The 26,324-nt window shown below is 38.8% G+C and overlaps 1 protein-coding gene across 1 annotated transcript in view; it reads left to right on the forward strand.

The window, feature by feature from the left end:
• The window catches only part of stol (voltage-dependent calcium channel subunit stolid), a 309,278-nt gene that overhangs the window by 272,665 nt on the left and 10,289 nt on the right, over positions 1-26,324 (forward strand). The window contains exons 21-27 of the mRNA XM_083132012.1: positions 1,409-1,519; positions 3,993-4,105; positions 4,622-4,761; positions 5,298-5,549; positions 18,434-18,554; positions 20,449-20,671; positions 22,845-23,037. Coding sequence (XP_082988138.1) covers positions 1,409-1,519; positions 3,993-4,105; positions 4,622-4,761; positions 5,298-5,549; positions 18,434-18,554; positions 20,449-20,671; positions 22,845-23,037 — 1,153 coding nt within the window. The remainder of the gene's footprint in view (positions 1-1,408; positions 1,520-3,992; positions 4,106-4,621; positions 4,762-5,297; positions 5,550-18,433; positions 18,555-20,448; positions 20,672-22,844; positions 23,038-26,324) is intronic.

Genomic DNA, 26,324 nt, shown 5'->3' on the forward strand with positions numbered 1-26,324 from the left:
AATCTTTCAGACCAAAGGAAACAGAAGATTAGATGATGAAGCAGTACCCACTCACTTTTCGTATTTACATATTCAAGGTCCCATTGTGTTTAAGATATTAAATAATGTAGAAGCTAACACTGTTATCAAATAATTGTTATTAGTTCAACAAAGCTTCAAATTTACTTGAATGTTGCATGCTAATGTGTTGAAATTCATACCGTTAGTTACTGAAATCCCATAGGTAATAATTATTAGAGTCATTCAGATTATTAATATCATGAATTTCTCAATATATTGGATGCCGACCTCCATGGTGGAGTAGTTAGCACATCACACTGTGAAAACAAGGGTTCAAATCCTGGTCTGGGCATGGGCATTCTTTGTGAGTGTCCCTTCGTCAATTTCATCATATCATCATTCATTCTCATCTTCGCAGTTAGCTAAAAGTGGCAAAAAAGCAAAGTAAAACAACCAGATGAATTAATCAAATCAATAAAAAAGCAATGACCATTGAATTCATTCATATTAACTACATACACAACAACATGTCTAAAGTTCTAGATATTCTGCCAATATCCTGTACGTAATTGGTTCAACACTCCAATACGTGCTAGAAATTTGACAGTATTTTTTACTACAATGTATCACAACTATTTTCATCATTTCTGAAGGCAGTATTACATCTTCATTTATATAAAAATAAATTTTGAATTATTTTGTGGAACATTAGTAATGTTAATGTTATGATTATTAAAAATCATCATTGTTTTGAATATCAGAAAATGTTATATTCATGTAAATGCAATGTAATTATTTTAGAAATAATTTCATATCAATTGCTTTTGTTCTTCACAGCAAGATCCAGTATAAAAGAATCTACTTTACATACAGGAACCACTACTGATTTCAGAATAGATGAATACATTATTCCTTCTTTTTCTGAAATAGTTATATAAAAACCTTTTATTTTCCCTACAAATGTAAAGTATTGAAAATAATTTATTGATTAATATATTTTACTTCCTTTCCCAGTCAGTTGATAGCATTTACAAAGAAAAATGTCTCCTGCATAATTAATTATACAATAAATAATAACAAACATTTATCAACTACATTTTGCGTTTCCATATATAAAGAATAGCCGTAATAAGTTACAGGGTCTCCCAGGTGGCATAGTGATAATATTTCCCCCTTGTATTCAAGGGGGGGGGGGGCCTGAGTTTGATACCTGCTGAAGGTGCATAGTGATTCAGATCCCACATTGAACTGTTTGTCCAGTCCTGATCAGCCTGTCTGTGCATAAAGTGGACCTAAAACAACAAATCATAACAACTCATAACAAGTTAATCATTTTTCTCCTGTTGATCACTAGTCAAGTGTAATAATGAAACCTTTTCAAAAAATTAATTTTGATCTTTATTTTCAGCCAAGGCTATCAAATGTTTGGGCAGACTTTGACATTTGTAGCAACTCGAAGTGGTCTACTCAGGTGGCAAGATCATCCAGGCCCTGGAGGTCTCAAAAAGACTCAAGCACCGTAAGCAAAGTAGATTTTAATTTCCATTACATTTTAGAAGAGGATATCTTGGTATTTTAGAACAACATTCTGTAAAAAATAATTAAGTTCTCTCAGGATCATGACTAAAAGATGGATCGCCAGAAATTTTGACATAAAACTGAATAATAGAGATAGTCATCAAAAAACAATATCAATTTGTTTCATAAAATAATCATAATAAACTATTATTTTCATTGTCTCTCTGTTACAGAAGGTATATGTGTCCGATTTTGAACCGTCACCTCTGCGCACAGAATAGACCGATCCAAGTGGTTAAAAGCGCAGGAGGATGATTAGAGCCTGTACTATTGTGGCACTATCACGAGTATGTGTTGTGTGCATCATGGCTCCTAAGGTGAACCGTTTTTGGGAGGGCTAGGTAGTTGCACTTTTCCATGCCAAATATTCGGTGTTGAAAATTCAGGGTTCGACGACTATCAAGAACATAATCAAGCTGCATAAAAATCACAAGGTTCCAGCTATTCTGTCACCCACCAGGGGGACGAGGAAGTGAGCGTGCACTGCAGTGACGCCACCTGTGTCTCGGAAGTTGCATCGAATGGCGCTACAGGAAAAAACCCCGATGCAACGCGTGATGGCCATATGACTCCACGTGACCCAGTCAACTGTGAACCTCACCCTGTGTGAGAAATTAAACCTCCAGATGTTCTTTAAAAGCCGTGAACATTACCTCAGTGAGGCCCATCGGTCTGAGAGAACGACCAACAGTAGGCCAGTAGGTACCTCTACGAACGCCATTTATCCGGGGACAAGTAGAAGTTTGTGGCCACACTAGATGGGGCATGGATTTATCTATCAGATTGTCGCAAAATTCGAGCCACAAAGTACACTCCACGCAATGCAAAATGCTGTCCAGATTGTCCGTCATTGCAAAGCAACTTTCTCGAAGAGATTTCTGGTTGTCGCGGATACACCTATCAAGGCAAGTTAACTATTCATCAGGTCCCAAAAAAATGTAAAATCAACTATGCGTTCTTTCAGCAGCATATCCTGACCCCAATTTATACAGACGATCTACCGCATTTGTATGGGAATGTCGTAAATCAAGTCTCTGTGTATATGGATAAGGCCTCATCGCACACAACTTGTTCTACACAGAACTTCCTGCAACAGATGGTGACAGACAACGGCATTTGGGCTATTCCATTTCACAATATACCGGTGAAGTCACCGGATGAGAGTTCCATGGATTTCTGTGGGTTTGGTATACTGAAACGAGCACTTTCCTCTCGTCATGTCACGGGGGTTTGTGGAAAGCCTGTCAGGAGGAATGGCAGAAGATTCCACTTCCTCACTCCCTGTACTTCGTCATAGCCTCCTACAATGCAAGTTACAGTGCAGGACTATTGCCAAGAGACATGGTGATCACATTGAGGCCAACCAATGGTGGTCCCGTGGATTTTCATAAGGTAAAAAATCGGACACATATACGCGGATCAACCTTCTGTACTTGATACAGCAAATTAGTGAATATCTACCACACTGTTTTTCTCTATTTTTTCTTTTACATATTTCATATAATTAATACACTGTATTACATAGTTATTCTATTTTGTTATAAACATGTTTACACCTTGTTCATGTAAAGTCTTTGAAAGTTAGGGAGAACTTTTAATTATGAAGTTTACATTGTACAACATCTCAATTAAAAATATTTTTTTTATTTTTTTTTATTTTTGGAAAACAAATCAATCTGGTTCCTGCATTCTCCACTCAATTTTTTGAACTAACTCAATGTTTCCTTTAGTTCTTTTTTTGGAGTATGATCAGGAAAGTTTTGGAGTAGTTTAAAAACTTCCAAGAGCTAACTTCACTTCTTGAAGATGAATCAAGAGAAGGCTCTCAAAAGCTTGAAAATTAGTTCAGAATTCACCTGATCAATATTCTGAGGTAACTTTTTGTCAACTTCTTCAGATTAAGTTTCGTAATAGTGGAAAAGTTGCTATTGTGACTATCTAAGAGTCTAGCAGTGAAACTACATCTTCATGTTTCGAACATTTCCCTTTCAAATTGTCAGTTATTTATAAAGTGAGGTTGTATCTGAAAGGTCCATCATTGCAGACTTGTTTACTAGACTTGTGCACTTGTTGCTCACTTGTTTGAAATCATGGAAGTCGCAAGTCAGCCAGATGATGGTTGTAGTTCTTCTATTGTGTGGAAATATAAGTACAATAACTTTCTTAAATGCTATGCGATTTCTATGGTTATAATGTGGGAAAAACAATGTGTTCTTAGTTTTATCTCCTGATCGGATCTGGTGCTGCAGTCAAAGTGCAATTCGAAAGATTTTAGTTTCCAGTCCAAGGTTTCAAGACTGAACTGCGAGACCATTCTTGAAGGATGTTTGCTTGCACCTTTCGGACATAGTCTAAGAAGGAAAAAAGATTTGTTCCATAATTTTAATGCTAATATCAGCAACTATCTTTTTCAGACACTTCAGTACATTCAATGGTAGAGCTATTGATGAAGTCTGGTACAAGAGAGCTGTTGAGCAACACAGTGTTGATTCACAGAGTTTTGTGTTTTCTGTGGACTTCAATGTAGGTAAGTCTGGAAAATGCTGTATTAAGATTACATTATACTTTTACATTTTCTATAGTATGTATATAAAAAAGGAAATGCAATTTCAGATGTTGGTTTTATTTGAATTCTTAAGGGATATTTAATACTGAAGCAACAAGCAATATGTGACATGTCTCCCAGCATCATAGTGATATCCTTTGAAACCTTTCATACTGGGGTGTCATGGCATGCTACACGTGTCGCCTGTCATGGGGCGGGGTGTCAATTAGCCTGGAGTGTGCATTACGTTGCTTCTGTCTACTGTTGCACATGCACAGTCACCATACTCAAATTTATTTTACAAAGTGGTATTATTTATTACCTTGCAATCAGATTTAGGATGTCACTTCTTTCATTTAGTCCATGTATATCAATGGCCATTGTTTACTAAGATACTTAATAAGCAGAGTAAATTACAAAATATGTCTCATTTCATAACATAAATATTTTTTTGGAAACAGTATGTTACAATATTAATATATATTTTGCAATTTTCAGGAGCTAAGGACAATACATTAGTGACTGCAACTCATGCTATTTTTTTGGATCATAATGGATATCAAGCACCTATTGGTGTTGTAGGTATCCAGTTCCAACACTCAGCTTTATTCTCACATTTTGTGAATAAGACATACGCAGTAAGTTGGTGTACTGGCTATTTTTTTGAATAAATTCAAGTCATGGGTAATATTTATAAATCAGTTTGTTTATTTTTGTATAAAACCTGAGAAATTTTCTTGATTACAATTATATTTTGTTTAAAAGTTGAACAAACTATTTGTAATTATTTATGCTGCAACAGAAAGTATTTTCTATAGTGGACTGAGAAAGATAACTATGCCTGACAACAAAGTCTTTGAATTTTGCAATGCGTACATACAACAAAAACTAAAAAGTCTTTGAAGTTTGCAATAGAAATATTATTATTTGATTTGTATTTCATTGTTCATCAGGAGAATTATAATTTATTATACCTGCCTGCATCTCCCTTCATTGTCAAAAGTACAATGAATGTTCTTTGCCTATTTTTCTTCAAATGGCTAGTGTTGATATTATTAAAGTTTTCTTATGAACAGTTTCTACGTCAGATAAAAAAAAAATATCTTTAGTGTTCATTTTCATACCATATACTGTGTCACCAATGATTCTCATGGAAATTTGTTTTTCGTTTCAGTGTACTGATCAATTTGGATGTAAAAAAACATGTGCTTCCGATGAATTAGACTGTTACGTGCTTGACAATAATGGATTTATAATCCTCTCGGAAAATTCCGATCATACAGGAAAATTTTTTGGTGAAATTGACGGTACAATAATGGATTCTTTGGTACAAGATAGAATTTACAAAAAAGTTCAAGTTTTCGACTATCAAGGTGCTTGTGTTGATGACAAATCACCGTATAGCGATTCAGGGTTTATGCTCACTGTAAGTTAATATTTTAATTCTTGCACAATGTAATATATTTTATTTGTCCATGCAAATAAAGAGTTATGTACTGCTCTACCAACGAGAGAAAGCTAAATGACACAGTCACTGTTTTTACAACCATAAGCAAGCGAAAGGGGTGTGGGAAATGCAATCAACTGCTTGCCATGGAATCCTGCCCCTAGATTGACAAAATGTGTGGCATTCTTCAACACATTGTCATCACTTTTATTCAGTGTGAAGTGTTTGTAGGGAAAGCCTAAGGTCCAGGTGACCCAGGCAACTGCCCAGGGTGATGCCCTCAGGGGTGCCAAATTGGGGTGTTCCCCTTGAGTACTGTATTTACGCGTGCGTGTATAATGCACACTCTGATTTTGGATGGGTAAAAGTGACAAAAAATTATATCTCGTGTATAATGCACAGTACAATCCAGTTTCAAGAAATGGCTTTCTTAGTTGTAGGTTGTAAATCTGTTGCTATGCTGATCAAGAGTGAATGATGTCATACCTATTCAATTGCTCATTCCTTCTTTTCAAAATATATACTTTTTCTTTCCGTGACTAATGTAACATTTATATGAGGCACATTCAGGACCTTCAAAATAGCAGTTAGCAGCACAAGATTTCTTCCATTAAGGAATTTACCGCTCCATGTATGTCATATTATTCGGCCAGTAATACATATTCATTTTTAAAATCTTTTTCCTTATGTTTTCTTTCATCCAGAGTACCATAAAAATCAGAACGTTTCTTCATATTTTGATGAACTTATTTCAACCGCATTTCACATTAGTGTCGTTATCTTGTATGGAATACTGTTTCCATATTCAGAAACTGCAGGATTCAAGCTTTACAACAATATATAACATGATAGGGTTCCGTAAACATGAAAAATTAATGCAAGTGTCCGAAAATCATTGAATGACCCTGTATGGTTTCATGTTGGCTGTCTGAATTATTCCGTGCATAATACGCACCACAGTTTTTGGGGGCAAAAATTTTGGAAAAAAGTGCACATTATACATGAGTAAATACGGTAATGCCAATTTCTGGTTACATAAGCATGGTTGTTTACTTTTAAGAGTTGGATTTGTGTAGACAAGAATTAATTGACGTTACTGCTGCATGGCACAAAAAGTATATTTCAATATCGTGTAGTTATTTAACCTCTTGAATCCCAGCCTGTAGATAGAGAGCAGAATCCCATCACCATGCTATGTGGAGAGCATTAGGCAATAACCAGTGATAGTGCAAACAAATCATCTATCACATTGGTTGCTATTTCCATAATTTTTGTATTCAATGATCATTAGAATTGTTGTTTTAAGTCCACTTTATGCACAAAAAGGCTAATCGGGACTGGACCTACAGTTTAAAGTGGAATCCGAACCACTATGAGATGTGCCTCCACCAAGTATCGAACCCTTGGTTACAAGGTGATGATGTTACCACTAGGCCATCTAGGAGGCCTTCAAATGATTGGAAATAACATTATTCAGTCCCCCATCAGACACATGTAAAGGGGTGTTGAAAAACAAATGAAGACAAAAAAATGTGAAAATCCAAACTATATTGAGAAAACTGTCAATATCGGATGATCCTATTTAACGTACTCCATGTCGGCTCTCTTGGTAGTCCATGCACACAAATATTTTACAACAAGCAAAAAAAAATGCTTCAAAACATTTGCAGGTGTTGACAGTTCTTCAGCCATGATGGCTTCTTCTTCTTCTTCTTCTTCTTCATGCCCCTCACCGCTTGAATGGTAGCAGTCTTGGGCAACGGTCTGAGAACATTGAGGGCTAGAAGTTCGCGCACTAATATAAACAGCACAATATTGGTTTACACTTCACTTCACTGTCACTATAATACAGTAATGATGAGGGATGGAATCAAAAGCGAAGGTCGCACTGTCGGACAAATCCATAGAGAATCCACATTATAGAGGGGAAAGGAGATGAAAGTAGAGTGGGCAAGGAGAAGGGGAAAGCAACCTTTTGTCGAAGGAGTCTGTGGAGGAGTGCCTGTCGTTGTGTGTTCCATAGCGGGCATTGGAAAAATAAGTGGGTGGGGGTTTGTTTATGTTCTCCGCAGGTACAATTGGGAGAAGGAGTTTGATGAATTCGTGCCAGATGCTCGTTTGTGGTCACGTGTCCCGTTCTAAGGCGTAGGATACAGGTGATCACTTCACGAGGCATTTTTAAATGATGAAACCAGGGTCGAATAGGGAGTTTATCATAGAACCATTTGTAAGTAGTGGTTTTTGCCACTGCGTCATGAACCCAATTTTCCCACTGAGAGTGAATTTTTTTTTTGACCCGTGGGAGAAGATCCGTATAGGCAAGTCGGATAGGAGAGGGGAGAGGAACGTCCACAACTGTTTTGGCATAATAATCCACAAGGTCTTGATGAGGATTAAGATTGCTATGTGCTTTGACATAGGTAAACTGTACGCGTTGGGCTTTGTTTTGGAGGTGAAAATACTCTTGTAAAATTAAAATGGGAAAGAGTTGCAACCGGTAAGCATCCTTACCACAACGAGCGATTGTGAATAATACGTTGAGGGCATCTGTGAGAATTAAAGTTTGCGTGTATTGTGCTTCACGAGCATGGATCAAGGCCTGGTAAATGGCATAGCACTCTGCCGAGTAAATAGACGCTTCTGGCGATAAGGAAAATTGTCGTACAACATTGTATTGAGGGACATAAAAGGCACATCCAACGCGGTCGGCATTTTTGGACCCGTCTGTGTAGATAAAAGTATGGTCGGGCCAGAGTTCTTTGTAATATTCGTGTCGACCGAAATCAGTAAAGTTAATATTAGGGAGAGGGGCGGTGAGTATTGGTAAAGTGTATATCAAAGGGGATGTAAATGTAAAGCTGAGATGGTAGGCGTCGCGATCAATATTATAACAAGATAAAAAGAAAAGCTGAGGGCGAGAGCGATCGAGAGTTAAATTTGCTTCCAGTTGGCGTTGAATAGCGAACTCGGTATTGAAGGGATGAGGGTGTCGTTCCCATGTTTTCAATATGTATTTCGTGGTAGAGTATTGATATCGGAATGAGAGAGGCGGTTCAGTACTCTCTCCATAAACGCTTACATTGGGACTAGATGCCATTAATCCGAGGCAAAGGCGGAGTGCCTGACGTTGTAAGATATCCATTTTTTGGAGCCAGCGATCAGGCATCCCTCCCAATACGGGCGCCGAATAGTCAAAAAGTGAGCGAAAGTAATTCTTATAAAATAATAGCATAATGGAGGGGTGGCCCCCCCATTTGGTAGTGGCAAGCCCTTTCAGAATGTTAATCAATTTTTTCCCTCTTGTGATCAAATATTGAAGATGTGGTTGCCAAGTTAATTTACGGTCGAAATGAATACCTAAGTATTTACAGGTTTGGACCACCGGAATGTGATGTAAATGAGTTAATGTATTGGGATAGCGAGTAAGCATATACGGATTGAAAATAATAATCTGTGATTTCTCCGGGGAAAATGATAAGCCGGGGAGCGCTAATTGATCACGTAATTGAATGATAAATTTGCGTAGGTCTAAGATGCCTCGAGTGGCATCTGATGTGCTATTATAAAAACAAAAATCGTCAGCATATTGAAGGATATGATGAGTAGAATTTGGTGTTTGATGCAAGTATTGTGTATATATATTGAAAAGAATTGGGCTGAGTGGGGAGCCTTGGGGGACACCACTCCGGATTAGTCGTGGTCGCGTAACGTTATGGGGAAACCAAAAAACCAATATTCGTTCATGATATAAATGCCATATTAAGTGAGCTACCACCGGATGAATGTGAAGATTAGCTAGAATTTGGTATAATATGGGAATTTGGACCGAATCGTAGGCGTGAGCAACATCTATGAATAAGCTAAAGCAGTATTGTCGCAAGAGTTGGCTATTCTGAAGTGCCACTGTGAGGGTACATATAGCGTCTTGGCTTCCAAGCCCGGTACGGAATCCCATTTGAGAGGGAGGAAAAAAATTTTGTTTCTCTAAATTCCACGTTATTCGGTGTTGTAAAGTTTTTTCGAATAATTTAGCCATTACTGGTATAAGAACAATGGGGCGGTAGGACGTGGCATGGGTAGCTGGTTTAGTCGGTTTTAATATTGGAATGACAACATGTTGAGTCCAACCTTGCGGGATTTTACCCCTACGATAAACAGAGTTGAAGATTGCCATGAGGATATTAAGTCCTTGTTCTGGGAGGTGTTTGAGGGTGTCGTAAGTGATGCCATCATATCCTGGGACAGTAGAGGGGGTATTCTCTAGGATATGTTGAAGTTCCGATATTGTAACAGCGGGGAAATCTGCTGTGAATGAAATGTTTGTCTGGGCTAGAGATGGGGGAGGTAGGGTGACCGTAGGAGGTGTTAGGAGGTCCATAAATTCGACTTCCCAGGCATTATTAATCGGTCGGGGGCGAGGAACATGGGGGTGTCGTAAAGAGTTAAATTTGCGCCAAATGACTCCTATGGGGAGAGTCACATCAAGGGACTGACAGAAAAGTTTCCATGCCAGTCGTTTGGCTTTGGTATATGTATTTTTTGTGAGCGTCTGAAGTTTGTGGAGCTCCAGCCATGTTTCGGGCGTGGGGTGTTTAGCATAGAGTTTTGTGAGTGCTATTTTTTTTTTTTTTTTTGATGGCGGCACACTGATTGTTCCACCAATGAATCTTAGGAAATCGATCGTTGGAAAAGAATTTTTGGCGCGTACCGCTCCGGTCAAGTGCTAACGTAATCATATGGAGGAATTTGGTATATGTCATTGTCCGGTGGGAGGGTATATCATCCGTATAGTATAATTTGAGAAAATAAGATCGAAAGGTTTTCCAATTAATAGACTCACGTGTCCATCGACGGACAGGAATGTCAGTCACGCCTGTTTTCGAAAAGGTATTGGGTAAACAAATAAATATCGGCGTGTGATCACTCCCTCGTAAGTCAATATCGTTGGTCCAGTTAATATGAGAAAAAAGGTTTGGAGACACTAATGTTAAATCGATAGCAGTCGGACGGGAACCATTGTGTGGTCGTTCTCAAGGATCCAATTTTCTATGGTGTAACCTAATCTATCGGTCAGGACATTGCCCCACAGCTGGTGATGGCTATTGAAATCACCGGTTATGAGATAGGGTCCTGGGAGTAAGGCGAGAAGGTCAGTGAGGGTGGATAATGGGATGTTCTGCGAAAAGTGGTGGGGAGGAATATAAAGGGAGAGGAGTGTGAATAGGTGTTGATGAAAATGAATGCGGACAGCAACAATTTCGACGTTATACTGGTGAATTAAAGGATGAGAGGAGGGGAGAGGGAGGGGGGAATGTGGGAGATTTTCGTGTACGTAAATCGCAACACCTCGTTGTGTTGCGGGGAAAGGGGGACCATAAGAGATGAAATGTGGTAATCTGTAGTTCTCATAGTGAGTTCCTTTCACCTCTTGTAAACTAAGGAGATGCGGTTTATAATCCGCCACAAGTTTCTGTAATTCGCATTTTCTGGCCGAAAAGCTGCGGACGTTCCATTGAATAAGAACAGGAAATGACATGGAGGGGGAGGGAAAAAAGAAAAATAAACAAGAGAGAAAGACTCATGGAGGCGGTCTATGCCGGAATAGGCGAGCGTCCGGTGTAATATATTCATTTTATCGAGAGGATAATAAAACAAAAAAAGGAAAAATAAAGTCGAAAAAGGGTTGAAGGTAACAGTTTGTTGTAAGGCTATAGTTGTTAGGAGCACCTGGGTGGCGAAGGATAGGTAATCAGCCTTCTATGATGGATAACAGTTGAGTCGTGAGTGCTTGTATTTGCTGGATGAGAATCTTTTGTTCGCGTATATTTGATATTTGGAGCACTGATGCCCATAAGGTCGTTATAAGGTCCAAGAGTGATTTGTAGATCGTTTGTTGTTCGGAATGGTGAACTTGCAATGGTTCCGAAGGCGGCGATGGTACCGGGTCCGGGGGGGCCCTCCGGGCCGGATGAGCGTTACGCCCGATGGGGGGAGAGGGGGTAAATTCATCTTCCGATGTCGATGAACTAGAAATGGTTCTTGTTTTTTCAACGTTGTTGCTGGATGCCTTGACTTGTAGATCTGCATGTTGTTCCTTCGAAGAGGAATGGGGCACGGGATTATTATGCTTGCCAGTCCAGCGGCGGGGAGAAATTTTGTTTTTTGAACGAACTGTCTCCACTGCCTGCGGCGTGGCGGTCTGTCGACCACTTGGGGTGGAAGGGTCAGAAACAAGGTGCTTCTGTAATGTATGGAAGGGGTTATCCCAAGCGCCGAGTTGGCGTGTTCCGTTTGAGGGGGTCGAGGTGGTTGTGGGTGACAATTTGGGAAAGTCACGCTTGTTTAGCATGGGGTTCAAAATGTCTTCCCGAGTTAAGGGTGGGTGGAAGGTTCCAAGGAGTTTGGCTTTTGCTTCATAATAGGAAATATTTTCTTCCGCCATACGAGTTTGAATGGTTTGTTCTCTTTGCCAGAAATCGCATTGACGGTCACGTGCCCCATGGGGGCCTTTGCAATTGCTACAGTGAGGGGGGTTGGAGCATCCTTCCCCATGTCGTTCTTGGCCACAGTTAGCACATTGTGGTTTAGACCGGCATTGAACCTGGGAGTGATTATATCGGAAACAGCCAGAGCATTGTAAAACCGATCGAACTTGCGGTTTTACTGTGAAGATTTCCTTATTTATCAGCACTTTTTCGGGCAAGTGTTTGCCGTGGAAGGTGAGGCATATCAACTTTGTGTCCACGAGTTGGAAAGTGCCATCCTCTCGCCAGATTTTTTTCTTTAGTCGTTTAGCGCAAGTAACCCGAAAGGGAGAATCGATGCCATCGAGGATGTCCTGTTCTGTTACGTCAAATTCTATCCCATACACTAGCCCTTCCCGTTGGATCAAGCTATGTGGTATTTTGGCTCGGACCCCCAAGGAGTCCAAAAAGGTCCCGTTCCGAACGAAAGCGTTTGCTTGTTCTGCTGTTTTGAAAGTGGCCCGTACCCTGTTTTTGCCACATTGTTCCACTAGGCACACTGGAATGTGGGCCTTCCGGAATTTATTACCTAGGCTGCCACTAGAAAGTTTACCGATATTTTGGTTCTGTCCTTCTAAGAGGACCACAAATGGGCCGGTGGTGTCGGTCGAATACCAAAGAGTTTGGGGTCGGTGGTTCAGTTGAGTGGGGCGAAACATTTTCTCTTGATTGCGATCGGCTTCACTCACCTCGTCCAGTGTCCTTTTACCTGAGCGTTGTACCGAGTCAGCCATGGTAACGTCATCATCGTGTTGGGTTATTGTAAACTCCGGTGTGGCCAGGTTGACTAATCCTTCCGCTGCCGTCTTCTCCCTCGAGGCCAACATTTCGGCATCCTGGGTGGAAACCGGCTGCCCGCCGGAAGCCACGGTGATCTAATGGGGCGCTGTCGAGTTTGAACACCAAAGGAAAAAAAAAAATACACAGAATCGATGCACTACACACTTATAAGCAATTAACGTTGACAATAAAGTCGACGAAATTGATCCTATCACTCGCGATTTGCTGCTCCTTCGGATATGTACCGCTTTTTGCTAGTGAACCTATCACCACGAGCGCTCGTACGCGAATCCCCGCCAAACATGGCACCAAACAAACTGTTATGGCGATGCAACAAAAAAATTAGCCATGATGGCAGGATGGAAATCGTAGTCATTTTCAAACTTATAACACGGATTCTCACATGCATCACTGAAAGGATCGTTCACGTATTGTAGCATATCCACTCGGTTTCAGAAATATTGACCCTGGCAGACCTTGCCAGCTCCTGCTCAGAAATGTGTAGGATAAGCCTTTTACAGGAAATGGTAAGAACACTGGCCTTTGGCTAGAGGTGACGAGAGGCCAAGCAAGGGTTTAAATAGGTGCGCATGAAAGCGACACGAGGTCTTTTTACTTGGAATCATCGAAGAAGCAGGAGCAGAAGGGGGCAGAGGAGCGTATCGTACCCAAGGTATTGGGTAAGAAGTGTCAAGTCTTAACAAAGCAGAGAAAGGAATGCTGAATAAGTAATCAGGTAAAGGTCGGGTGATTGACTTGGAAGGAGTATGTGGCATGAGAGTTGGAAGGGAGAGAGAATGGACAGTTGGCGAGTGGACGGGATAGAGCAAGGAAGTTGGAGGGACGATTATTGGACAGTGGTGTATGAAGAGAGTAAACTCTGACTGGAAGGTCAGATGTGTGTCAATTTCCATTATTGAGAGGACAATCTATGGAATAACATTAATCTATTTGTGAGGCAAGTATTATCCTCTTCTTATCAATATCCATATCGGTTCAGTCATGGAGAGTAGAGAAGCTCAATTACTGTACGTGTGAATTCTTGTGCCATAACTTTGGATGTAACCTTTCGCATACATTATACTTTAGGCTAAGCGAGTGATAACCATCTGAAAGATGAATGATGAATAGCTACACCACCCAATACAATGTAGAGGTTCTTGGTTCAATCCCAAATGCAGCATGGGAGTTGTGTTACGTGTCCAATCTCCGACTGACTTTGCTTAGTCTTCCACATCGGATATATCTGAATATTCAGACTCACTACAGTCACTCTCCTCTTCTTCCGGAACATAATCCTACAAACTGCAATGCTCCTCCTCCATATTTTTCTAATTTTGTTTTACATAATATGCAACAAACCAAAAACACACAGGTCTACTCAATAGCACAGTTACGTACTTTCAGAAACTGATGGCGTAACAAGCGAGCTTTGCTCATTGCTTGCAATAGTCACGTGCTTCAAATGATGTCACAGCAACATGTGGACTTCGGTCCTTCCCGCCCAGAGGCTTTCATACATTTTCTTCGCCATTACCATGCAAGAATATTTCGTTTTCGGCCAATAGTACGAGCTACGTATGGGCCAGGCCGTACGTAGTGGTTGTCAAGAGGTTAAGCTAAGAGATTATGGTTACTTTGAGTCATTATGGACATATTAAATAAACTCTACAATAAACTGTTAACGGTAACACTTCAAGTATTGAAAATAATAAGATTATTAGTTTTCGTCATTTAAACCATAAATGTTTATAATAAGGTCATGTTATTAATGGAGGAAGGTGGAAAGTAGGGGGACAAGAGTAGAAAGTTGTGACTTGGGAGGGTGGAACCAAAAATTTACCTTGCTCAGGTGGAAATTTTATCTTGAGCTGCTCCTGTGTTTGTATTATTATAAAGGGGAAATCCATAAACAGAAAAAGCAGAGACAAAATATTTAATAACCTACAATTAGGCACACACAGGAAATCTACTATTTAGAAATTTCAGCAAAAAATGAAGGGATAGACCCGGATTCAAGACCTGGTCGAGCCTGCATTTTTCACTGAAATTTCTACATACGAGGGAAAAGTTTCTGCAATCAATATGAAAAAAAAACATGTGAAATTCTGGGAATGGATTTATTGTTTTTCAAAGTATTCACCCTTAGGATAGATACACTTTTGCATACGCTCAAAACAATTTTGAAAGTATTTTTTCCACTCTGAAGCTGATACCTCAGAAACTGCTGTTCGGACTGCATCAACAGCTGCTTCAGGCGACACAAACCGCTCACCACACATCTTATTTTTCATGTGTGGGAACAAAAAGAAGTCATTAGGTGATAAATCAGGTGAGTAAGAACAATGAGTCATTAATTCAACATTTTTACTGGACAAAAATCAACAGTTTGGTGTGCTAAGTGGGAACTGGTGTTGTTGTGGTGAAGAATAATGCGATGATTTGGGTTTGTTTTATGCCATTCGTTGATGACCTCTGGCAAAGAAATTGTTGTATACCACCCAACATTTACAGTCCTTCGATCTTCTAAAGCTATTGTTGCCACATCATTTGCTGACTCGAACGAACAACTTTTGTTGGTTTCGGCTCACTTTGAATCACCCAAAGTGAATTGCTGTATAGTTTCGAGTTCGTATGAATAGATCCAAGTTTCGCCCACTGTAACGATGTAGTACACCAAATTTGACTTGCCTCGGTTGAATTTTTTCAGCATTTCTTTACACCAATTTACACGAGCCTGTTCTTCAGCTTTGGTCAAGTTGTGTGGGATCCAACGGCTTGATAGTTTCTGTACGTTCAGATGACCATGCAAAATCGTATGTATTGCTTTCATGTCAATGTTCAAGGATGCCTGAATCTCATGGTATGTCACATGCTGATCTCTCTCAATCATTTCATGCACAGCGTCAACATTACTGGCAACAACAGACGTGGATGGATGACCTTCACGAAATTCATCACTGAGAAATGTGTGACCATGCTGGAATTCGGAAAACCAATTGTACACAGTCCTATTGGATGGTGCTTCATCCCAAAAAGCCAAATGAAGATGCTTGATGCATTGTTTCGGTGTTAAAATATATTTGAAATCATAAAAAATCATTGCCCCAAAGTGTTCACGAGAAATTTCCATTTCTCACACGAAACTACTTCTTCAAACTGCTGTGAAAAATAAACGAATAGGCTTAAACAAACAATCAAAGATAATTTAAACATACAAAGGGTCTATTCTTCCGATTTTTATAATGGCAGAACACTAGCGCCATTGTTGGTGGTAGTTTGCAGAAACTTTTAGAGCAACCCTCGTATTTAATGATGCTGAATTTTTGGCAATGAAGTAAGGAACAAAAGTTATAAATATGGCAACATGGGAACACTTGGGCACTAGCAAAGGGAAACATTTTTGTCTGCGGTGACTGTGAGGGAAGTAAACAAATCACTGTCTACTTTAGTTTGCAAGTTGGCCAGTGTATTTCTCTTCTTGGTATGACTGTTTGAGGTATGCGATAAACAGCAGAGGCAACATGTGTGGTGAAATTTGATATTTAACTCGCTAAATATTTTGCTTTGTGATAAGTTAAAATATATTTTCATAGAATTTCATGTAAATAATCACATATCTATTCAAAATCTAAACAAATTGCTGAGATTAATTAAAATGAAAAATATGGATTTCTCATAAGCATTTTATCGTAATGAATGTGATTTCCAAAAATAGAATTGAAAATAGATAACTTGAGGATGTTCAGTTGATGTCAACCATATAAGTAGTGTTTCTTCAAAACCCAAATGCAACAGTTGAATCTATACTTAATGTAATCAGGCTGTTTTCTTCTTTAATTGGATGTTGTAATTGTTTTCTCAAAGATGGTAATTGACACAATTTATATACAGGGTGCTCGGAAATTCCCCTTACAAACTTTTAGGGCTAGTAGAGGGGACTGAGTAGACAATATTTGGAATAGAAACCCATGTCCAGAAAAGTACCGTTTCCGTGCTACAACCATGACAATGTGTCGGATGTGCCTGTTTTGGTATGCAACCGGGAAGGCAGTACATGACGTCAGAAGATCACCTGATGACCTAAAGTGTAATCATTTATTACAACCATGTCAAATGAGGTGTTACGTAAGGTACAGAAGTGAATGATGTGTGAGTCAGTCCATTATACAAACAAATTTATTTGATAACAATGTCAAGGGAACAAAAAACAAAGTACTATACGGAACAATTTGTTTCTGTCTTCTGCAGTGGATGTGTCGCATACGGCACTGCTCAACTACAAAAGTGGCTCGATGTGACGACCACCAACGTCGTTGCACACATTGTACCGACAAATCATGTTCCGGTACACTCGCTCCATCACACCTGATGTTCTGTCAATCTCCTGTGCAGCGACACCATAACTTGTGCCAGCAGTTCGTCCTCTGTCTCTACAGGAGTCTCGTAAACCATAGTCTTCATACGACCCCACAAGAAATAGTCCAATGGCATTAAATCCGGCGATCGTGGGGGCTACGCGGTGGAACCACCTCGGCCTATCCATCTTTGCCAGAATATTCGGTTAAGATGTCTCCGAACGTCACGTGTAAAGTGAGGTGGTATGCCATCGTGCTGAAACAACAGTTCCTGATGGACGTTCAATGGCACAGCATCCAAGAATAGGGCAAATACTTCCTGTAGGAAGATCAAGTACGCGGCACCCGTTAGCCTGGCTGGAAGAAGGTACGGCCCGATCACATGACCGTCCAGAATACCTGCCCACACATTGATAGCAAATCTGTGCTGGTATGAATCGCATGAGGGTTTTAGTTTGCCCAGACATGGCTGTTTCGAAAATTGAGAACACACTCCTTAGTGAATTTACATTCATCTGTGAACGTCATTCACTTATGTACCTTATGTAACACCTCATTTGACATGGTTGTAATAATTGATAAACTTTAGTTCATCAGCTGATCTTCCGACGTCATGTACTGCCTTCCTGGTTGCATACCAACACAGGCACATCCGACACATTGTCATGGTTATAGCATGCAAACGGTACGTTTCCGGACATGGGTACCTATTCCAAATATTGTCTACTCAGTCCCCTCTACTAGCCCTAGAAGTTTGTAAGGGGAATTTCCAAGCACCCTGTATATCAGCTCATTTTTTTTAAAAAAATCAAGGGTCAGTATTTATGCATGTTAGTGAGTGAAAGTAATCTTGCCAATTTATGTAATGATGTTAATTGGTTTGCTTGAGTCTGACTTTTGTTTTTAAGACTGCTTCATGCACAGAAAGGTTGGACATACAATTTAAAGTGTGATCCCAAACCACCATGGGCCTCCACTGGTTTGATATTAATGGACATGGCAATTTAAAAATCTAAGAATTTGTAAAATTTCCAACTAAAAAGCACTTCAAAAGAAGATTAGTATTAACTTATTTCCTCCCCAAATTTGGAGGGGGGAGTGTTATCCAAGAGGTTATATATTTTCATGTGAGAATAAAACATAACAGATATTGGATATTTAAATAGAAGAATACTTACTTGATTTCTTCTTTTTGTTGCAGCCTCTCCATCAAATACAATGGTTATTTCACTGGATTCTTGGTAAAATTGCATGGATAATGATACATACAAATTTGTATCAGCTGTGGGACCCAGACTGGTCATATGCTGAAGAAGATGATGGTAAGAAAATATTATCTAAAGATAGTTGCACAAAACCCCCCTCTCCTTCAAATGCTTTGAGTGGTTGAACAAGGCAAACCTGAATTGCTATGCCATGTACACTAGGCACACCAAGCTTGCAGCCCTCACTAGCTCACAAAATGAAAACTCTGGTTACACAAACAATTAACAATAATTCTAATACACACAGGGGTTCTCATCCCCCCCCCCCAAGGCCATGGATGCAACCCCCCAAAAGAATTGTTCATCATACCCCCCACTACACACACACATATAGTTTGGATAAACACACAGTTATTGATTTTTGTTTCAATGTGGATAATTTGATTTCATTTTTTAAAAATTAAATTTTTGAAATACGTAAGCTTTAGACAACGAAAACTGACAGTATTTTACAATTATCCAGTCAGTTGTGGCACAGGAACACATAGAAGAGAAACTAATCGTGCCTGAATTCATCCAACAAACTGAAAGAAAACACCAAACATTATTTACCTCTGGCCGAGATAGCAACAATCAAAAGGTGCATGACATTCAAAACCTTTCATTGTAGTTGAAATTAAAAGACTAAAGATAGAAAAAGTATGGTTCATTTTCATGTTTGCTACAGGAAATAGTATTCTTGTGGAAGTTTTTAAATCATGAAGTAGATGCTGAACATCTAATAACCATAACTAAAAAGTCAATCAAACGAAACAATCCCCCATTTTTGTGTGAAGATATGTCGAATTGGAAATTTTGTCCCTCCAAAAAATTCCCATGATACTGGCGTGTCATGAATTTCCCCTGTGGGAACCCCTGAATACACATACACCTGCAGTTTTGTAATTTGCTATTTCTTATTAAAACAAACTTGAGCTTATATTTACTTTACAAAATTTATATTAGTTCATAATTCTATGTAAGATAATTAGTTGTGTTTTGAGTATAACTTGGGTCTTCTAATGGCATATGCAATTACATATATTAAAAAATGAATAATAAAATATAAAATACATTCAAATAATTCCACTCAGAAAGATTCTTAAGAATTAATAATGTCATTTATATTTTGTAATTATCATGCTTATTCTGTACATGTTTTGGACACTTTCCTCCCTTGTTTGCTTAGTGTAAATTGTATGATAATTAAAATCTCTAATGATAATTAAAAATACATGACTATATTTTATATATTAATTAATATTATTATAACAATTATATTCTTGTTATGGCACTCAGTCTTTTGACTTCATATTCAAACGATCCTACCTAAGAATTGAACATAACTTGGCTGGTTTACACTTTGTTACTAAATTCAATAAGCACACATGTGTTTTAATATTAATTAATAATTAAAATGTGCAGTTAACCTACGGAATAAGTGGAAAGGATATATTTAATATGTTATGCTATGTACAGTGATACAGTATCACAGATAATGCAACCTCAAGTTATAGATGGATTTCACACCATCTAAGGAAGTTGCTTGTACCATAGATATCAACTTTGTAGGTAGAGGTCTGCATGGCAGGTTTGATCTGCTCAGAGAATGAAAAATTGCTCAGTCTTTGCATCATTAATTTTAGGACTGTTCTCCATGCACAATCACAGAGTCATCTCGTGCCCTCACATGTACAGATGAAGAGTGAGTCACGTTCGTACAGGTGGGGCTATTTCCCAGAACCTTCAGCATGCTCATTTGACATATCCTTGTGAATCATTTCCTTGTGTTATTACGTTACAATAAATCACTCTTCTAATTGAATCTATATGCAGTCATTTTAGAAGAACTTCAAGAAAGAAAGGGAACAGAACATGTTTTAGTAGATATAACATATTTTGGAAGTTATGGAAATGTTTGTGTAGCTTTCTAAGCAGATCATTTCATTACAAGCCCATGGCATTCTTTCAGGTGAAATGTACTCAGAAGACTATGAAAAGACTCAATATGTAGTTCCAGAAGAAGTAAACACGGTAACATCAACTGAACCACCTCCTATCAACAAAAGTCAGCTTCGACCTTGTGACAAGAGGGTTGATCTGTACATCCTCCAACCAGATAGACTCAATACCAGTGGTACTTTCAACCCTCTGAAAGGAAAACTCACAAACTGCCATGTTACTGGATGTGAAAGGTATGATATATGTAATGCCCTTTTGGTGACATGAATTATACTACATCAGTTCTAAATTATGTATTCAATACAGTGAAGCACTGAGTTTAGGTTCCTGTAATTTACATTTTCTTGCATGTGAACTTACTGGTTCCAATGAAGCAAAATGTTAAGGATTTCATCCTGCATACTGCAAAGGGTGGAAATAGCCACAAGTGTTGATGCACCCAATACCCTTCAACTCATTCCATTTAACTGTCCTTGGAACTTGGAAGATGTAAAATCGAGGCTCCACTGTATATCCTAAAGTAACAATTTCATTTGAAACAAGTTATTTTCTGTAAAGCTCATACAATCAAAGAACCAACTTAGAATTCTATTTCTGCATTTTGCTTCGGAATGCAAGGAGGGTCACATGAACCCTTGAACCAGACAGGTTGGTCCAGTTGTGGTGGGAAATTCTTGTGATATAATGAACTGCCAAACTTATGCCCCAACGAAACAGTTTGGGATCAAAGATGCGGCTAAGCCTAATGGCAGACACCTGTTAGGAAATGAAAGGGTCTCCCATTCCCTGTCTCTTCCTGAACTGTGAGCAAAGGGTGCATGTTCACAGCAGAAGGTGTCATTTACGACTGGACAAAAACACGGCTTTTTGCACTTCGAGACCCACATCTGAAGACAAAAAAATCTGGGTAGGTTCTTTTATCATGCGGGCTTTAGAGCAGTTGTGAAAATTAGAGTTGTGTCGATATGAGAAATATTTACCAATACCAGAGCCATAATTAGCGTGACTGCTGTTCTGGTCAAATAGAATGCCAATGAAAAACATATAATTTCTATGTAAATGACTATTGTCAAAAATTTGCATTTTATTAACAATGAACGATACACAATTAGGGGAAAATTTCTATCATTAGTCACACATTGAAAAAACACAGTCCACTCTCTATCCTGGAAAACAACACTGCATCTTGTATTGCCACTTGATCTTTACAATTACCTGGTTTCTCTGCCCAATAGGAAAATAAATTTTACAAATTTAGGGTGTGCTTTAATGATTACAATGACCATACTGTTAGATATAGAGTACAATAATTAATTTTGCTCCTCATCTTAGAGCCACATCTGGTCGATTGTCTTGGACAAAAGTAGTAATCACATCATAATTTATCAATACCTATAGTTTATTTCCAATACTCGAAAGCAAATTCTTATGAGTGGTCCTGACATAAAAAGGAACAATGAAATGTGTTGATCCAAGCGTCAAAGGGCCAGGACCAAAACTCCAGCATATAATTTCTAGAGCTAGACGTTCATCACTATACATTCCTGGCCTCTATGTATTACTGCATATTCTGCAGAATTTTCTGAGATACTTTGAGCCTTGTGCTTATATCAGAAAATTCTGAAGTAGCAAGTGAAGATGAACTTCCAAATCAGTGCCTCCACTGATTTCCATCCTGTTTTTATAAAGTCCAGAGGCCTTGTTGAACCCCCTTGTGTGTGCTCTGTCTTTCGATGCATTGATATTTTTCTTGTTTAGACACATGGGGGACAACTGTACACCAAGCACGCGACTGACGTTAGCATTGTAACATTGTGTGGCTTAGAAGTGCAGCAGAACTGTACAACTGTGCTAAAAACAAAGAAAAAGAAAGAATGTTTAGCAACACAAAAGCACTCACGTGAAGTATAGTTCACAGTGTTGATATCTCACAATGAATATCGATGGGGGACACCTGTACCACATGTGCCTAACGGAAGGGTAAGAAAATGACTTGATTGCTAGGTTACAGGGTATCTGCAGATATATATATGAGCAATAACCATTAGTGGTCAATGTTCCCTATCATCTGGTTAATGTATCCCTGTTTATCTGTAAGGTTTAAAAATTAATCATACTTCTTGTATTCTTACTCCAATGCAAAAGATAAAAGAAGTTTTATATAAAATATGTGATAAGGGTGAAAGTATTTTGAAATTTAAAAAAAGGTTAAACAATTTTTTTTACAAGATATTGCCTTGGAATGACAAGGAAGGTAACGTGATATTTCCTGACAATAATGCTGATTACACCCACATCCCAGAATGCACGAAAAATTGTAGTTAATACAGTACTTCTTTATACTCCATATGTCTTGAGTATTAAATCCACACACTAATTACATACTAATCAATCATTTACTTCCAGACCTTTCAGCGTACAGAAAATTCCCCACAGCAATCTTATTTTGCTGGTTGTGGATACATTGTGTCCATGTGGAAGCAAACAGTTAAGTATTATCCCTCAAGAAGTTGTATACAATTCTTCAACACAATGCCAAAAGCCAAGGGAAAGCATGTACAGGAGACGGCCACCTAAGTGTATGAATTATCACCCTGAGGTAAGTGTAGTCTTAAGGATAAACTTTTAATAAAATATTTGTACAAGTACAAACAGTATTTATCTTGTTTATGAAAACTTCTAAAGGCTCAATCAACACTCCGATAGAACGAAAGCTTGCGGCAAGCTTGAGGTAGCTTGCTTGTAGCTTGTCAAAGCTAGTTGGATATGGCAAGCTTGATATAAGCATGATGCAAGCTTGTTTCAAGCATGTCATGTCAAGCTTGCTGCAATTTTGACATGCAATAACTAGTTGGCTTGATTCAAGCCTGGTGCAAGCTTACAGCTTGTCATTATATACTTGCAGCAAGCTTTTAACTTTACATGAAGCAAGCTTACTGTGTTATCTGGGCAAGAACTCAGAAGCCACCGTGTCTGACTTGCTTAAATGCTTTGTTCTTCTTTGCAGTTGATCAATGGTGAGTTCCTGGACTTGTAACCATTCTTTAAAATTTTTATATACCTACGTTTCAGAGACTGATTCTGTCTCTCTCCTCAGGGTAGTGTGTTATATGTAATAAACCATTTGTTCAAAAGGTGGCAACTTGAGATACATTTTTGGGGGCAAGATAATTGGGGAGGAGGCAAGATTGGCATAAACAATAGATTGATTGATTTTCTTTATTTTACTTCGCTTTTCTACCACTTTTGGCTAATTGCAAAGATGGGGACGAGTGATGATATGATGAAATTGATGAATGGAAACTCACAAACATCCATGCCCAGGCTGGGATTTGAACCCGGGAACCCTGGCATCATAGCATGATGTGTTAACCACTCCGCCATGGGGGCTGGCTGCATAAACTTTATATATGTAAATACATATAAAATGTGTCCTTCCATGTGAATTTGGGGAGGTACAGAAAGTGTCCCCCCCCCCCAAAGTCATGATTAGTTCAGTCCCTGGACATGTGATGTGTTTGGGGCAGGTGTCGATATGATAGGCTCCACCTTATCTGATGGTCAAGTAAAGACCTGTTCGTGAATGCAAAATGCCAGGAAGATGCCAGGAAGGATAGTTCCTGTAGATTTATATACATATATAATACTGCCTTCCTCTACATCACTTTACAGAGACATCTCCAACCCTGCTTTGGTCAGTCAGCATGCAAGCAAGGATCAGTGTAGCACAAGAGTGGGAGAACTGTATGCCCACAACCATTAAGGGACTGACAGTTGCACATAAGTGGCACTGAAGGAGAATTTTCAGGTTGATTACTACCAGTATCAATTCCTAACCTTTCCAATGAAGTGGACCCTAGGCCACTGCATATACAGGCCTACTATAAATGATTTGATTTCAAACCACTGTATTTTCCAAAGTATTGCACATAGAGATATGAATGAGACGTGCAAAAAATAATTGTAAACTCTCCGAATTCTCCTCACATTCTACAAACATTATATGTGTGCCCCTCTGGCCACACGACACACATCCAAGCAGTAGTCAAGTTCCACCCATACATTTTGTAGCAATCCCCTGTCAATGGTCATCACAGAAGCTTTGATGCGTTCCCTGAGCTCTACCAATGTTCTTGGTAGTGTGGGTACGTAAACAAATACTCTGCTTATATGGTGGTTCTTTTCTGTACTCTCTTTTGAAAGCACGCTGTAGTGCAATAACAGATGAACATCTCTCATATTCCAACACACAAAAACTCTTTTCTCAGTTTGTCGCTATTTTGTATAAGCACTGCAGTCATGCTATCAACTAGTGTGTCACGACGTAAACTTGGTGAGTTTACAGGTTTTTTTTCATGTATCATTCATATCTGTATGTGCAATACTTTGGAAAATACAGTGTTTTTAAATAGAATGAATCATTTATAGTAGCCCTGTATAATACTCCCTGGCTTTTTCACTTACAAACAGTTTTTGACTTCACCACCAGACAAGGTGGAGCCTATTATCCTCCTAAGGAGTAGACTTTATATCACATATATTCTATCACATCAACACCTGCCCGAAACACATCACATGTTCAGGGACCGAACAATTGATTAATTAGAGAACAGCACACTACCCTGAGGACAGAGACAGAATCAGTCTCTGAAACGTAGGTATGTAAAAATTTTAAACAGTGGTTAAAACTAAAAAAAACTTAACATAAATGCTCTGTTGTTATTAAATAAGTATTTACTTTCATAACAACATTCAGCATAGATATAACTCTGTGGGCTTCCCACCACATGTGGATGGTGTTGCTGAAGCACTTGTGCCATCTGCTTCACCGATGAAGCAAGTAAAAAAGATCTGACATGTGAGCAGGGAAAAATAATAAAATGCAGAAGTTCTAGACCCTAACAACAGGGGTGTGTAGCAAGCATTGGCATCAGTGGTGACCAGCTTGCCAACATGGTTGGTTTTCGCTGACAAAACGCTGTACTGGGTCAACTGAGTGGATCATGGAATGTGAATAGTTTGAGAAATGAGAAGTGCTTCATATTAATATGCTAGTTTATGTTGGTTCACACTGGCCAGTCGCTCCACCAGGAATTTATCCTAGAATTTTTCGTGGAGGGGGTTAAAAGATCATTTTGAAGGGTTCAATAACTTTAGAGAGAAAATTATCATAAATTGGGCCTTTGTGACAATTTTAACTGCTGTGCAAAATCTAAGAGGGTGTTGGGGATGTGTGGATAAATCATTGAGCTCCATCAAGTGGCATGCTTGTGGACACTGATTGGTTTGATTTTATATTATGAATTTAGTTATTTAGCATCGCTTTTCTGTCACTTTTGACTAATCGCGACAATGAAGATGAGTTATGATATGATGACATTGATGAAGAGATGCCCACAAAGAAAGCCCATGCCCAAGCCAGAATTAGAACTTGGGCCACTGGTGTCGTTGAATGCTGTGCTAATTACTTCACCACAGTGGTCGGCAAGACACTGCTTGAAGTAGAAATTGCTAGGCAGAAGGATGTTTCATCAAGGCTTGGTGATAGGGAGCGTGCTTTGTATGGTTGAACATGGTAACAATGAGAAGGGTGGCATGGATGCTTTACATACATTTTCTAACTAATGGATTGCATTTTTCCATTTTCCACATCCTCAATTCTTCATGTCACTGAATTATGAAAAAAAAACAGTTTAGTTTTTTTTTTTTAAATTTTAAAACTGGGATTTATTTATTTATTATTTATTTATTATTATTTATTATTATTGAACTCAACAGGTTTACACCAATTTACAGAGTTCATATTGTAATAGTACAATTTCTTATACAATACATAGAATAACAATACTGTAGAGTTTCATAACATATTTCCATCTATTTTTCTAG

Source organism: Lepisma saccharinum, chromosome 1 (genome assembly GCF_977018435.1).
Source record: "Lepisma saccharinum chromosome 1, izLepSacc3.1, whole genome shotgun sequence".
Taxonomy (NCBI): Eukaryota; Metazoa; Arthropoda; class Insecta; order Zygentoma; family Lepismatidae; genus Lepisma; species Lepisma saccharinum.